At 54.1% G+C, this 14,217-nt stretch overlaps 6 protein-coding genes across 6 annotated transcripts; 5 read left to right on the top strand and 1 right to left on the bottom strand.

Annotated features, from left to right (window-relative positions):
* Positions 1-1,864: 1,864 nt before the first annotated feature.
* DICSQDRAFT_153075 (26S proteasome subunit P45) lies at positions 1,865-3,542 on the bottom strand. The gene is made up of 6 exons (XM_007362631.1): positions 3,529-3,542; positions 2,850-3,467; positions 2,512-2,798; positions 2,244-2,459; positions 2,008-2,185; positions 1,865-1,954 (listed from the first exon to the last, which is right to left on the bottom strand). Exons 1-6 carry the CDS (start codon positions 3,529-3,531, stop codon positions 1,907-1,909), a joined length of 1,350 nt encoding a protein of 449 aa, XP_007362693.1. The 5' UTR covers positions 3,532-3,542; the 3' UTR covers positions 1,865-1,906.
* A 173-nt stretch (positions 3,543-3,715) lies between these two features.
* On the top strand, positions 3,716-5,201 carry DICSQDRAFT_133608 (Yip1-domain-containing protein). Its single transcript, XM_007362630.1, has 10 exons — positions 3,716-3,834; positions 3,898-4,120; positions 4,176-4,221; positions 4,273-4,355; positions 4,408-4,471; positions 4,525-4,611; positions 4,664-4,680; positions 4,739-4,875; positions 4,940-5,009; positions 5,067-5,201. The coding sequence occupies exons 1-10, from the start codon at positions 3,762-3,764 to the stop codon at positions 5,107-5,109; spliced, it is 843 nt and encodes a 280-aa protein (XP_007362692.1). The 5' UTR covers positions 3,716-3,761; the 3' UTR covers positions 5,110-5,201.
* A 456-nt stretch (positions 5,202-5,657) lies between these two features.
* DICSQDRAFT_52085 (subtilisin-like protein) lies at positions 5,658-8,061 on the top strand (the record flags this gene model as incomplete). The annotated part of the gene is made up of 10 exons (XM_007362629.1): positions 5,658-6,252; positions 6,331-6,426; positions 6,492-6,599; positions 6,664-6,801; positions 6,865-6,956; positions 6,993-7,109; positions 7,168-7,377; positions 7,443-7,630; positions 7,685-7,832; positions 7,897-8,061. 10 exons carry the CDS (start codon positions 5,658-5,660, stop codon positions 8,059-8,061), a joined length of 1,857 nt encoding a protein of 618 aa, XP_007362691.1.
* An 878-nt stretch (positions 8,062-8,939) lies between these two features.
* On the top strand, positions 8,940-11,306 carry DICSQDRAFT_167044 (subtilisin-like protein; the record flags this gene model as incomplete). The annotated part of the gene is made up of 10 exons (XM_007362628.1): positions 8,940-9,563; positions 9,619-9,733; positions 9,790-9,897; positions 9,959-10,087; positions 10,142-10,204; positions 10,260-10,384; positions 10,437-10,631; positions 10,697-10,878; positions 10,943-11,090; positions 11,142-11,306. 10 exons carry the CDS (start codon positions 8,940-8,942, stop codon positions 11,304-11,306), a joined length of 1,854 nt encoding a protein of 617 aa, XP_007362690.1.
* Positions 11,307-11,629: 323 nt separating this feature from the next.
* DICSQDRAFT_167043 (uncharacterized protein) lies at positions 11,630-12,861 on the top strand (the record flags this gene model as incomplete). The annotated part of the gene is made up of 3 exons (XM_007362627.1): positions 11,630-11,652; positions 11,707-11,820; positions 11,886-12,861. 3 exons carry the CDS (start codon positions 11,630-11,632, stop codon positions 12,859-12,861), a joined length of 1,113 nt encoding a protein of 370 aa, XP_007362689.1.
* A 242-nt stretch (positions 12,862-13,103) lies between these two features.
* On the top strand, positions 13,104-14,162 carry DICSQDRAFT_178448 (uncharacterized protein). Its single transcript, XM_007362626.1, has 3 exons — positions 13,104-13,358; positions 13,420-13,486; positions 13,549-14,162. The coding sequence occupies exons 1-3, from the start codon at positions 13,119-13,121 to the stop codon at positions 14,082-14,084; spliced, it is 843 nt and encodes a 280-aa protein (XP_007362688.1). The 5' UTR covers positions 13,104-13,118; the 3' UTR covers positions 14,085-14,162.
* Positions 14,163-14,217: the final 55 nt, after the last annotated feature.

The following is a 14,217-nucleotide window of genomic DNA, read 5'->3' as shown; positions in this document are numbered from 1 at the left end:
GCTTCAAGCTAGGCTCCGTCATCTTGATATCGCCCGCCCGACGGAGACCTGGTAGGGTCGGACTAACGCCCGATAAAGTAGGGTCGCGCATTGCGAGGGCGGTGAAATGGAGCGGAACATACCAGCTGACGCGTCACAGCACTCTCCGCGACGGGCGAAGTATGTACCGGCGCATTAAGCAAGAGCGTTCTGTGAAGATTTCCTGCTCAGGCGACTGTCAGGAACAATATATGCGTAGTGTGTGTCCACGCACCAGGTCAGTGGATAATGGATTCAATTAAGAGAAAGTACCGTCGTCGAGTAGGAGGCCGGACGGGGAGGTGGCGGATCAGAGTCCTCATCAGGGTAGCGCCAATTGAGCAAAACAGAAAGGGTGGTGTCACGGAGAGACGCGTCTGTACGCGTCATATAATCGTCCAGTCATCAATTCGACTGCAGGGGCCACCACCGACGCCAGCCACGCGCAGTACGGGGCGCGGAGGCACAAGTTCGACGAAGCCGGAAAGGCCATACCATGCAGCGAAATCGTGTCCATGAGGCGACTCCGAGTCCTAGTCCGTGATGTCCAGGGAAACCATGTCTAGTTGGTCGAGGCCCATATATGCACTCAAGTAGGAGCATAAAGCAAAGGAGGCATGAGTAGGGATCAACAGGTACGAAGCGCAGAGCAAGAGCCGCGATATATCCTAGTTTCCAAGCCGAGTAACGGTACTTAAACTCCAAGCACAGCTGTCTCCCCGCACGCCACCATCAGTGTCCGCGGACGCGCTCACAAAGCAGGTGTCCAACAATACACTCATGTACACACGCAGACCTATGTTGCATCATCGGTGCCTTTCGCTTCTGTCATAGATAGCCTCGTGCGCATGTGCTGTTGTTCGTTCTGCGACGCAACGACGAGCGGTTGTGGGTTCGCGACGGGTTTCTTGTACTTTGTGAAGCGGTGGCACAAGTGCAAACCTGAATCATGGTTTGCGAAGGCGGCTCGCGAAGCTGATCGTGCCCTCATGACGGAGCTGGATTGGAATGAGAAGGTGTTTGGCGGAGATTAAGAGAACCTCGCAAGCCGCAAGAGGGTTTGAGGGGATGGCATTCCCAAAGATGCGGCCACGGGTTGTATACGTAGTCTGAACAAGGACGGGACATTATAGCGTTCGGAACCTCGTAGATCGGCATGGTGGATAAATCGGTCGACAGGAAAGGGGACATGAATAGCAAGTACATCAGCTTCTGAGTCCATACGTTGTAACTATGTAGTATATAACCGCAATTTGGCGATGTGCTGAGAGAGCTATAGATGACGAGGGCATTACGCCTACTATGCGGTCTACAGGGGAAGGAGGTCATGGGGTCATGGACACTCAGCGAGATACCTTTACTCACCATGCCCGATGCATATCTCCCATCGGTCTCCCCAACACACCTCTCCGCATCCCTAAAATACACGCCACCGAGACTTTCGAGAGCGAGCATGTGCCCAGAAATCCAGGTAGCCTGCGCGTCGGACAGTCGATGCACAACTTAGATCCGTCAGTGCATCTGTCGGATTGGACCTCGGGCGGGGCCCGCAAAGGTGTTTCTTGGGCAATATTTCCATTATGGCCTCGTTATTTGAGAAGGGGCACCTCGCAACGTAAGGAACTCACCGGAGCATATAAATTGCGTTACCGCACCCAGCAACGTGCTGGGTGGGAAAAACCTGGCGACAAGGCACGTGGCAAAGCCTATCGCACCACGATCATCGAGCTGCAGCTTGGTGCACTTGTCTTCATCACTGTCCCCAGTGGACTGCACTTCGACTTTCAAGGTGAGAAGAGATCCAAGCCTCCGTCAGGGACGCAAGACAGGAGGCTGTGTAGACTAGGAAAACAATAGTATATGCACAACGACGAACACAGAATACAGATCACAGGTAAAGTCCTTCCGGAGTGCCCTCGTTCTTCCTGTACAACACCTGTACATCGTCATGTTAGGATAGCACCTTCGTTTGCGATGGGGTTGACGTACCTTCTCCCTCGCGGCCGTGAAGTCGACCTTCGTCACCCGCATCCGTCGTTCCCGGAGAGCGAGTAGACCGGCTTCTGTACATACGGCCTTGATATCGGCGCCGGAGAGGTCGTCCTTAGCGGTAACGAACTCCTCCAGGTCCACATCTTCGGCAAGACTCATTCGTGATGTGTGAAGCCTGACCAGGAGTCAGTCAGATGAAGCAGAGTAGGGAAGCAGAGTGCGAGCTGACGCACTTGAAGATATGGCGCTTCGTCTTGATATCGGGCAGCGGGAACTCAATCTTCCGGTCTATACGACCTGGACGGATAAGGGCAGGGTCGAGGGACTCAATCTTGTTCGTAGCCATGATGACCTTCACGTCCCCTCGGGTATCGAAACCGTCAAGCTGATTAAGCAGCTCGAGCATCGTACGCTGGATCTCCCGCTCGCCACCGGATGTTGAGTCGTAACTTCACGAAAGTCAGTTCCGTGACATCATAGCATACTGCCGAAACAACTCACCGCTTCGTACCAATAGCGTCGATCTCGTCAATGAAGACGATACTTGGTGCATGCTCCTCCGCCACCCTGAACAACTCTCGCACGAGCTTAGGACCATCTCCGAGGTACTTCTGAATCAGCTCAGAGCCGACGACACGAAGGAAGGTGGCGGAAGTTTGGTTGGCAACGGCTTTGGCAAGGAGCGTCTTGCCAGTACCGGGGACACCGTATAGGATGACGCCCTTCGGTGGCTTGATACCCATCTCCTCGTACAATTCTGGGTGCGTCAATGGCAGCTCCACGGATTCCTACGACATCCAGTCAGCTATGAAAAAGACTTTGGGCAGCAAGACACGCACCTTAATCTCCTGAATTTGCTGCTCCAGACCACCAATATCTGCGTAACTCTCCGTCGGCGCCTTGTCCAGCTTCATGACGCTGACCATAGGGTCTGCGTCGTCCTGGAGGACACCGACGACAGCCTGATTCTTATGGTGTAGTAGGACTTGGCAGCCGGGCTCGAGGAGGTCCTTATCCACGAAGGTCATGATGGAGACGTAGAACTCGGGTCCAGAGGCGGTAGAGATGATGGCGTGGTCGTCGTCGATGATTTCCTCGAGCGTACCGACGGCCATGGGGCTCCCACGGAGGTCGTCCACCTTGGTACGGTCCTCCTCATTCTTCTCCTCGCGCGCGGACTCAGGCTTGAGGCGCTCCTGGTTCTGGATGAATTCCTCCTCCATGAGGAGGTAGTCCTTGATGCGCTCCATCTTGAGGAGCTTGAGGCGGCAGCGTGTTGTGGGGAACACAGCAGGCAACTTGGACGCTGCATCCGGACCCCTCTTCTTCTTGCGCTTGCCAACGCTGGTCGGGAGAGGAGGCTCCCACTTTTTCTTCTGCTCTTTCTTGTCTTTCTGGTCGCCAGGCTGGCCGCGCCCACCCGGACGTTGGCCAGGGAGTCCAGACGGTGCGTTTCCCTGTGTAGAGTTACGGACGCTCAATATATGAGTTGGCAAGTCAGCAGAAAATGAAACGGACCATGATGTATGTGGCGGGTGTGGTGGAGGACGGAGAAGGAGTGTCAGAAATGCAGCGTCCGGTGCGCTCGACATGCACCGCGACGCGTCAGCTTGGTGTCGAGTCGGTCACGTGCACACAGCCGAACGTGGACGCTTCGCTGAGGACAGGCGTCATTGCGCCTGAGATCATTGCTCTCAGTCTGCCACGCACCTCTTGCTTCAGCGTAGTTCTGTCTGTTATTTTACGAGAACATGCAGCGGTTGGATCAAGAACACCATGAGGCCACAACACCGCTCACGTCCACGTCCCAGTTCATTGAAGCAGGTGAGCGCGATCCCTGCCAATGCCCCCGATCCGTGCTGAGCGGCGAGCATGCAACACTCGCAGACGACGACGACCTCGATGAGGAGGCTATTCCCAGCTTTACGCATCCTGGTCTAGTTCCAAGTCCACACTCTCCTGGTCAGGATAAGGGCAAAGCGAGAGCACCTGAGCAACTCGCTTCGGCTGGCTCTGCAGCTGTATCGGGGAACATTGGAACGCCTGTGAATGGTGCTGGGGCACCGCAGCCGAATAGGCGGTCAGTCGGTGGCGTGCAAGTTGAGACACGGTATGTGCTTCATGTGTAGTACAGACACAAGATTGACAGGAGAGTGCACGGGCAGCTACACCGGAACGGATACCCTTGATGAGCCCATTGCGACGACAATTGTGAGTTGCAGTACTTTCGCGCGAAGTGTCAATGCTCATCGCATATGCCAGGGTCGTGACTTGCTTTCAATATATACTAAGTTAATTCAAGTACTCTACCCGCCACGGAACAATGGCAGCCGAGATCTTCTGAGGTGCGCGCGCATACCGCTGCTGTGTACAGGTTGGACTAAGATGTACGTCAAGGGATTGGGACCTATGGGGGCCTCTGATTTTGTGCCTCATGCTAGGCATCCTGCTGAGCGTCAATGTATGTCTATCAGCCCCGCTATAGTGTCAATCCACTGACTCCATGGAACGTAGGCACCTGCATCGCAATCTCTCAGTGTTTTTACGAGTGTAGTGGTGATCATCGCTCTCGGCTCTTTAGTCGTTACGGTTCAAGCCAAGGTATATCTCCAATATGCACAGTGCCCGCCTCTCCTGACGTTTGCACTTGCAGCTTCTCGGTGGTCGAGTGTACGTCTTCAGCTGAATTGGATTGGCTCAACTTGGTCGTTCATCTACATCTCGCCAGGTCGTTCTTCCAGGGTTTGTGCGCCCTGGGCTATTGCATAGCACCTCTCAACATTGCCGCGCTCGTGTCAACATTTGTCCATCTGATATACGTCCGTGTGCCCGTGGCGTTGGCATCATGGGCTTGGTGTGTATGGGGTACGTCGTTGCGGTGAGAAGGTCCTGCGGCAATTGATTTGACAACTTCAATATGACATTATAGCGTCTGTGAACTTCCTTGACGGCACAAAAATCGAGCAGCAGCGGATCTTGCTCGCCGTATATCCTCTCTTGTACGTTGCCTTTCCTATTGGATCCAGGTGTTAGTTGACATTTCGGCCCGCCTCCAGGCTATTTTACTTCGTTCTGGCCTGGATGATCATCATTCAATAACTTTCGTTATTATTTACGCTGTCCTATACGCAGTCATTCGCAGCTATGCTATCAGCTGTACCTCTGATCATCGAGGGCACAGGCTACATTGACACAGTGCGTAGCTTATGACATCTGATGTAGGAGTCTATCCTATGCTGGGTCTCGATTCTGTCCATGAATTCCCTTTCTAGCGTTTGGACTGTGAGATGGCACGAACGAACTATGCCGCAGACAACAGCTCCGCAGTGAGAGTTCTACTGACATCAGTGCTTCCTGGGGCGTTAGAGTTCGACAGCTTTGATGTGCAGCGTATCGCTTTCCGTGGTATCAAAGGTGCGTTTCCGTGTCGTATTCACACATGTCCGGTCGTTTCCCGCCGTCTTCCTGTTTATCCAGTGCCGCACGCTCGGTTCGAGTCACTCTCTATCCTGTGTGCGGGAAGTCAGCTCGTGCCCGCCGCAGACGCCGTCCATGCCAAGTACAAAAGCTATGAGCGACGTATGTTCCTTGTAGCTCTTCATAGCTTCACGTTGCCCGAGCATTCATCCGGCCCTCTTCCCCTCACGATGTATCTGTGCTCTACTTTCCTTCTCATCGCCAGCCTAATAGTCGAGTCTCTCACTTACACCCATCCCATCCCTCCCGGGTGGACTCTCCATCGCCGTGCGGATCCAGATACTAAATTACTTGTCCGACTTTCTCTGGTCCAGCCAAATTTGCATAACCTCGACGCATACCTCCTCGACATCGCTGACCCCCAATCCCCCAACTATGGACAGCACTGGACTCCCGAACGGGTCAAGGAGACTTTTCGTCCTTCCCAAGGATCCGCTGACGTTGTGCGCTCCTGGCTCGTGAGCAACCTCGACGCCGAGTCTTCGACCATCATTCAGACCGACGAAGTTCTCAGTCTCAACATCAGCGTCGCGCAGGCTGAGCGCATCTTTACCACCAATTACAACGTCTATCGTGCGAACAATGGGTTCGAGCGCGTTGGCTGCCACCAAGGACACAACTTCCCCGCTCATGTCGCTGAGCACGTCGAATTCGTTTGGCCCTCACTGACGTACGGCGGCCCGCGTCTAACCCGTCGGAACAGCCCTCCCACCGTCAAAGGTGCTCGGGGACCTCGGATTGTCCAGCCCAGTGCTATTGACGTGAGTTCCGGAAAACTTTCATGCATGGATGGCGCTGATGATCTGTCCACCCTCCAGGCTTCGTCAATACCTATGGGTGTAGAACACTGCGACGATGCTGTGACACTCGACTGTTTGCGCGCTTTGTACAACTTTCACTACGATCTCGTTGCTGCGAAGAGGAACACCGTCGGCGTCGGTGAGTGTTTAACGGTTTAAAACCGAAAATCCCGATGCGGAAATCTGATGATGGTGTGGGGGCAGCCGAGTTTGGTATGCAGTACTACAATCCTGCGGACCTCGACATGTTCTTCAAGCGCTTCGCTCCAGACCAAGTCGGCAATCAGCCTAAGCTGATCAGTATTGCAGGCGGTCAGTGCATGTCTACTTAATGCCAATTGATGGACTTGCGTGTACCAAATTGATCTTGGTGCAGGACAGCTCAACGAATCCGACCCAAACCTTGATGACTTCGTCGAATCGTCTTTGGATCTCGAGCTGATGATGGGGTTGCTTGGTCGCAAGCAAGAGGTCTTCTTGTACGAGGCAGGGACAATGGAACAGGACCCATTGAGTGGTACGTTCTCAGTAATATATGGTATGTGATGCTTCTCTCAGTGCGGCGTTCCGGTTCAAGGCGACGAATTACTTGGCGCATGGGATGCCTATTATTGCTCCGTGGCGGATACATCAGGGATCGGTAGGATAGCCAGAGATAGCGCCTCTAGCGTGTGCTGATGGAACCCACTTCGTCTAGGACTCAAGGACTGTGGGGATGCGCCGAGGGCCAATGTCGTGTCCATATCTTACACATCTACGCCTGATGTCCGCGATTCCACGTTCCTACCCATGCTCCAGAGGGAATGCACCGAAATCGGGAAGGTCTGTACTCGTCGTAGATGAGCAGAAGCAGTCCGCTGATTCTTCTGGGACTGGGCAGCTTGCCCTCATGGGTGTTACGGTCATTGCCTCTTCAGGAGACTTCGGCGTTGCGTTTCCAGAATTTCCTGACACCTTATGTCTTGTGAACGACAAACTCGAAATGCAAGCACCCAACTCAACACAATCAGCAGATTTCGTAGCAGCGTTCCCTGCGTCATGTCCCTATGTGACCGCAGTAGGCTCGACACAAGTGAGCCCAGGGAAATCGGTATGCAGCTGCATCACCACAACCTTCTACCAATGTCGACTCTGACAATCTCTGGCTTTTCATAGGTGCGGGATCCCGAGACCGCAACCTTCGCATTCCCATCTGGTGGTGGCTTCTCCAATGCGTTTGTTCGGCCTCGATTCCAGAACGCTGCCGTCACCAATTACCTCAAGCACTTTGCTCTTCCGTACGGCCCAAGTGTATTCAACAGATCTGGAAGGGCTTATCCTGATGTGTCGGCGAATGGGTGCGTGTGCCTTATAATCATCACGTCAACGTTCCAAGATCGTCTGACTCATTGGAGCAGGTGGCCTACCGTAGTCGCAGTCGCCGGGAATTTCAATTTGACCGGAGGAACCTCTGCCTCGGCCCCTATATTTGCCTCTCTAATCACCGCTGTTAATGATGCTCGCATCGCAATAGGCAAGAAACCCGTTGGATGGATCAATCCTGCCGTGCGTCCACCTACACAAATTTCACGTCTCATCCAGCCCCTCACCTTTGCTTGACCGGTCTCAGCTTTATTCACCTTGGTTCGTTGGTTCCTTCAACGACGTGACGAACGGTACGAACCCGGGTTGTGGCACGGAGGGCTTCCGTGCATCGCCTGGTTGGGATCCCGTCACGGGGCTGGGTACGCCCAACTTTGAGCGCTTGCTGGCCAACTTCCTTCTCTTGCCTTGATGTCATATGGCTTCGCTTCTGCTGGGTCTGGCTTGCTCTAAAGGAGCACTATGCTGAGGGTGGAATTGACCGCCCTGAGATTTAGAAGCTGTGTCTTATAACAACGTTATGCCCGTCAATTCATTCCCGTTATGCTTTGTTGCGCATGGGGAAAGAGCTGCGTGTGCTTTACATCTAGCCTCCGACGGGCGTCGGCTGCTACAAGAACAGATGACGTCGCGTGAGATGACTGTCGTAAGCGCTCAGCCTTACGACAGGTCATTTGGAGACCGTATCCGCTCATACACGCAGCATCTCGTGGCGACGATAGGTTCGCTGTGTTGTCCCTTGGCGGTGAACGTTTCTCTCATCTGCGTGTTGGTTCGTTCTTCGAAGAGCTTTGCACGTTGTTAGCTATCTCCAGCCCCTAACGAGCACGAGGACTGTTTTCAATTTTTTCTGCTGCCGGAACCAATCTCATCACATCCGCGCGCTCTGTAGGGACGGGAGGTGTGGTCTGTACTCACGGCCTGCATATCTGTCTCGGCATCCCCTTCAGATTGGTCGAGAGTTACGGAAGATAGAGGTCTTCCTGCCTCATGCCGATGCTTCTCCTGTGTGCCCGTCCCTGTCCATGCTTGCGTCGTCTTCGATTCCGGCTCTACGAGGTGTGTATGCCCATTTCCGTCTCTTGCTCCTCATCAGGTGTCTGATAGATACATCTTGTGGCTTAGACTTGCTGTGTCAACGGCGGACTGCGTCGCTGTCGACGTTACTTGCATCGTCGCAACTACGAGGTGATCCCAGTCGTTATAAGGACGCTCGCGTCAGTCACTCGGGGCCCCTCGTGTTCTCGCCTCTTGAACCTCGGTACGCTTGCATTGACCTCTATCGCCGAGATGATCTTGCCTCGAGTGTCCATTCTTCTAGCCGCACTCGTTACGCTCGTCGTGTCCGGGCCACCTTCGGCAGCTATTTATCAGAGATCCGTCCCGCAAGGCTGGTCGCTACACCGCCGCGCCGACCCTGAAACATTTTTTCCTCTCAAGTTCAGCCTTGTCCTGTCTAACCTCCATAAACTTGAGGCATACTTGCTGGAAATCGCGGACCCCGCGTCGCCGAACTATGGTAGGCACTGGTCCCCCGCCAAGGTAGCCGACACCTTCCGACCCTCGACGGCGACCGTTGACGCCATGCGTACTTGGCTGGCTGTCGACAACGGGATTGGTCTGGCCAACATCCAGCTGAGCCGCAACGGGGACGCACTTCATGTCAACGTAACTGTTGCCGAGGCCGAGCGCATCCTCGGCGCAGAGTACAACATCTATCGTCATGGCGAGACAGGCATTGAGCGGGTCGGCTGCCACAAAGGCTACGTCTTGCCGGAGCATGTGTCGAAGCACGTCGATATTGTGTGGCCAACTGTGCACTTCGAGAGGTCTGCGGTGGCCTGGAGGGACACCTCAGCGTCCGGCCGCTGGCGTGCTGAGCGTGAGTCTGGTGTGGTCAAAAGGCCAATCACGGTGGGTAACTACCTTTAATGACGATATTTTCCTGAGTATGTATGCTGCCTTCTAGGAAGGAGAGCTAGAGGTGTCTGGGTGCGACCAGGCTGTGACGATTGCGTGCCTCCGTGACCTGTATCATTTCGACTACCAGCCACTTGCCGCTGATCGGAACACCATTGCAGTCGGTGAGTACTCAAGATGCATGGGAGAGAAGTCGAGCTGACCTTGTGTTGATCTTGAGCCGAATTCGGTGCCGAATTTGTTCTCCCGTCGGATCTCACTATGTTCTTTCAAAAGTATGCTCCTGCGAGAGTGGGTCAAATACCTACGCTGATCAGCATTGAGAATGGTCTGTTGTGTTTCAGATGCTTATTGTGCTCTCGCATGCTGACATTTTAGGACTCTGCCAGGAACCAACACCCCGCAGGGGGATTCAGTAGAGCCCTCGCTGGATTTTGACCTCGTAATGGGTCTGCTGAACGCTACGCAAGAGGTGCTGCAGTACGCGGTAGGGACCACCCAGGACAATCAGGAACCCAGTAGCTCGATCCCTTACATTGTCTCAGTTAATTCGCTGATTCTTATATTTATAGTCGATGAGCTACTTGGAGCTCTCGATGCTTCGTTCTGTGCGCTGGAGGGTGTAAGCGGTGAAGGTAACATCCCTAGCGCACCTGTTTGGAATGTGCAGTCGAACTTATAGACCAACAGGTCTCATTGACTGCGGAGACAAGCCTTTGCCGAATGTTATATCTATCTCATACCATTTTTCGCCGGACTACGACGATCCAAACATCACTCCCGTCATTTCCAGGCAATGCGCCGAGATTGGCAAGGTTTGTTGAGACGGCGAGATCTCGTGCGCTCACTCATCTGTATTATCCACAGCTCAGCCTGACTGGTATCACATTCGTTGCTTCGTCTGGTGACAGTGGAGTGTCGTACGGGGGCGGGTTGGGGGGCTGTTTGGTGAACGGTACGCTGGTCGATGGGAACCCTAATGGATCGTTCGTTGGACAATTCCCTGCCTCGTGCCCATACGTCACCGCCGTCGGTGCCACGTCAGTAGTCCCTGGGAACAGCGTAAGTGGGGTGCTCATCTTTCATAACTGATATTTTAATGGCCCCCGTGCGATGCTGCCTTTTAGGTGAATGACCCTGAGGAAGCGACCACTGCTTTCCCGTCAGGAGGCGGTTTCTCGAATGTGTTTGCCCAACCACGCTTCCAAAGGACTCAAGTCAGCAATTACCTGGCCAAATTTGCACCCGACTACGCCCCAGACATCTTCAATAGGTCTGGCAGAGCTTACCCCGACGTCGCAGCTAACGGGTGAGTAGATGACCTATGGCTGCGATCTCGTCACAGGCGACGTAACATGAACGTACCTCCACAGGTTCCCTATTGTCATTGCGGATGGCGGCGAGTTTGGTTTAGCGGGCGGAACATCTGCATCCGCACCCATTTTCGCTTCGGTCGTCGCGTCGATCAACGATGCCCGGATTGCTGCTGGTAAAAGCACAGTGGGTTGGATTAATCCGGCGGTGGGTGCTATTTGAATCCCAAACGAAGTCTCGTCTCACCGCTAGTCATAGCTCTATTCAAGGGCCTTTGCTCATGCCTACAATGATGTGACGAACGGCAGCAACCCGGGATGTCAGACTAGTGGCTTCCCCACAGCCCCCAGCTGGGACCCTGTGACTGGGCTCGGAACTCCAAATTTCCCCCTTCTCCTTGCAGCCTTTCTGGCGCTTCCCTGATGTCAACTGTGTATTCAACAGTACTTGAAGTATTCTGCCATGTGCGATTGGCCCGTCGTCATTTCATGGGTCCGGGACCCTCATGAACAGGGAATAAGTGCGGTGACTTGAGCATGCTACAATTGCCTGCACCGACAACGAGGCACAATTGCGTAATGAACAGACCTCCGAATTTCTGAGGGGTCTTTGAAACTCCTAGAGCGCTCGGCCAAAGCACCAAAGCTCAAGCGAGAGCTGTGAACCGGACCACTTTCCATCCTGCCTTCCCTAACAACCCTTCAGACCATCACATACCTTGACCACTCTACAGCACCCATCCCGACATGAACATGCCATGGTGCAAACTGTACGTGTTTGCTCCTGAAACCCGCATAGTAACCACTGAAGAAGCGCCCAACAGATTCAATATCAGCCATGGAGAGTACAGACACCTCGAGGGAAAGCCTCACTTCGATGAGTTCTACGAGACCAAGCAGAGTTTTCTAGTCAGGAGTCTTGCGGTCCCATTTCCTCTGTATGCCCTCTGATTGTTTCCATTATACATCCTTCTCACTGATTGGGCTGCCGTAACCACCACAGACCGGAAATCCACACTGTCCACCAGGATGCCGAGAAAGCTCGGGGCCCCCACTATCGAGGACTCCTAGCCCTTCCGGACGAAACCTTGGTCGCCATCATCAGTGATCCAGACTTCTCCCTTCCTGACATGGTCGCCATCTCCATCACTTGCAAGCGGCTCTTTGCTGTCTCTGCTCGTGCCATTGGAGAGGCACGCCTCCTAGCTGCCGCTCGCTGGTCTGGGTGCCGGATAGCTTGCGTATGCGAAACAGCGTGTTTCAGCGACCTTCCTCCCGGTATGCTAGACGACGACGACAGGGCACAAGTTGAGGCGATGATCACGTTCATCGACACCAACTTTGCATACGGAGGCGTCGACGTCGTTTGCAAGGTTCCTTCGCCGCCGCTCTGGCGCGGGGCATTCGACTACATCAGGCGCGGGTATGGGTGGTACAATGATCTCCAAGGACGCGATCTCGATATGTTCAATCTTGTCGTGTCCCAAACGTTCCCCGTGGACCGCAAGGACTGGGTTCTTGTTAACCTCAGCAAGCTTGAGTACGTCAAGGCATCTGCGCTGGCCGAGCTCTGCGGTAAACCGGACGACCTCCAGCCGTTCCTGCCAAACTGCAAGGTCGACCTAGGCCATGCGCTCCTCACACGCATATGCTGGGCCAGCGAAGACAGTCCTTTTTGGTTCGGATCAGCGCACATTCCCCCGGAGGTTGGACGTGGGCCATGGGCAGGAGACAGGTTCGCCATCAACACGATGGATAGACTAGGGAAACAAAAGGAAGGACAGCCGCAGTGGAAGGACGTCAGCGATGCGATTGTCCGGGACGTCAAGAGGATCTTTGAAAGTATCTTCCACGGAGAAACGGACAATGTTCTGAAGATGACCCCCTTGCTTCAAGAGATCGACTGGTACTGGTATGGGTCCGATGGAGACGATGAAGTGGCAGTCACTGGGAGGGACGCACTGGCAAATCCGTACTAGTTGCAGCTTGTCTGGCCATGGGTATCCCTTCGGTACGAGGGGGCGATGTCATGTTTTTGACTGGCGAATGTATATTAGCTCGGAGGCGTTGGCACATTTTATGAGAATAGTAAGAGTCGTCACGAGCCTGTACCGTAATGATTTGGTTCAAATAGTTCACGATTACGATCATTGCTATGCTTGGTACGAAGCGCTCATATATGCCTCTCTTTCCTGTCCACCACCTCTACCGTAGATTGTCTGTGGCCGTCCCGACTATGCCTCCCGTCAAAGCAACTCCAGAGCGTGCGGCGGAGTTAAGAGAAGCTCTTGCAGAAATACGGCAACGCGTTCAAGCAGCGAGCTCGCGTAACACCTCGCGGGTAGCGAACCACTCGCCCGTCCTGGTTGCTGTTTCGAAGTACAAGCCTGCGTCGGATGTCCTCGCAGCGTATGAAGATGGACAGCGTGACTTCGGAGAGAATTACGTGCAGGAGCTTAGGGATAAAGCCCCTCAGGTGCGTCTCGGTCATGCTGTTCATGTCCATATATCTCACCTATCTCACCGCATTTTCCCAGTTGCCGCAAGACATCCGATGGCACTTCATAGGCACACTACAGTCTAATAAGGCTAAGATATTGGCCTGTACGTGCTTCACAGCACCCAAGGTGCGGCCATATGCACTTCTTTCGCTGACGTTCGCATAGCTATTCCGAACCTCTACGCCATCCAAACTCTCACGTCTACCAAAGCCGCCACAGCTCTGAACAAAGCGCTCCCGGAAGACCGGCCCTCGCCTCTCAACGTCCTCCTCCAGGTCAACACTTCCGGCGAGGACCAGAAGTCCGGCGTACCTCCCTTGACTTCGAACGTCGCCGAATCCGAGGTGGACAGCTCGGAGCTCTTCCAGCTGGCCAAGCATATCCTCACCGAATGTCCCCGCCTCCGGCTGCAGGGCCTCATGACGATCGGGTCGCTCTCGGAGTCGCTGACCAAGGAAAAGGAAAATGAGGACTTCGCGCGCCTCGTCTCGACGCGGGATGTTCTCGAGGGTGCCCTCGCACGCGCGGGGTTCCCGAGGGAGTCAGGGCAATGGGGCGACGAGGGCAATCAGCTCCTCCTAAGTATGGGCATGTCGAGCGACTTCGAGGCTGCGCTTGCAGCTGGGAGTAATATCGTTCGCGTCGGGACTGGTATCTTCGGTGCCAGACCGAAGAAGGAAGAGGTAAAGGTACAGCACTGAGCAATGTAAACTGATCAATGTAAGGTGCATGTCGTTCCTAAAACGCGTACATATCATATATGGTCTTGACGTTCACGCACGAAAAGTTAAACATCCGTCTCACCTCGTTCCAAGCAGCAATTGGGACTTGTGT

The sequence above is a fragment of the Dichomitus squalens genome (genome assembly GCF_000275845.1).
Source record: "Dichomitus squalens LYAD-421 SS1 unplaced genomic scaffold DICSQscaffold_4, whole genome shotgun sequence".
Lineage (NCBI taxonomy): Eukaryota > Fungi > Basidiomycota > Agaricomycetes > Polyporales > Polyporaceae > Dichomitus > Dichomitus squalens.
This window is presented reverse-complemented; position numbering and strand designations above follow the sequence as displayed.

Coding starts and splice junctions, on each gene's coding strand:
- DICSQDRAFT_153075 (XM_007362631.1), bottom strand. Junction 2,460..2,511: donor GACGCTATTGGTACGAAGCG/GTGAGTTGTTTC, acceptor ACTTTCGTGAAG/TTACGACTCAACATCCGGTG. Junction 2,186..2,243: donor ACGAAGCGCCATATCTTCAA/GTGCGTCAGCTC, acceptor ACTCCTGGTCAG/GCTTCACACATCACGAATGA.
- DICSQDRAFT_133608 (XM_007362630.1), top strand. CDS start 3,762: ATGCAGCGGTTGGATCAAGAACACCATGAGGCCACAACACCGCTCACG. Junction 4,121..4,175: donor GGCGTGCAAGTTGAGACACG/GTATGTGCTTCA, acceptor GTGCACGGGCAG/CTACACCGGAACGGATACCC. Junction 4,222..4,272: donor AGCCCATTGCGACGACAATT/GTGAGTTGCAGT, acceptor CGCATATGCCAG/GGTCGTGACTTGCTTTCAAT.
- DICSQDRAFT_178448 (XM_007362626.1), top strand. CDS start 13,119: ATGCCTCCCGTCAAAGCAACTCCAGAGCGTGCGGCGGAGTTAAGAGAA. Junction 13,359..13,419: donor TTAGGGATAAAGCCCCTCAG/GTGCGTCTCGGT, acceptor GCATTTTCCCAG/TTGCCGCAAGACATCCGATG. Junction 13,487..13,548: donor TAAGGCTAAGATATTGGCCT/GTACGTGCTTCA, acceptor ACGTTCGCATAG/CTATTCCGAACCTCTACGCC.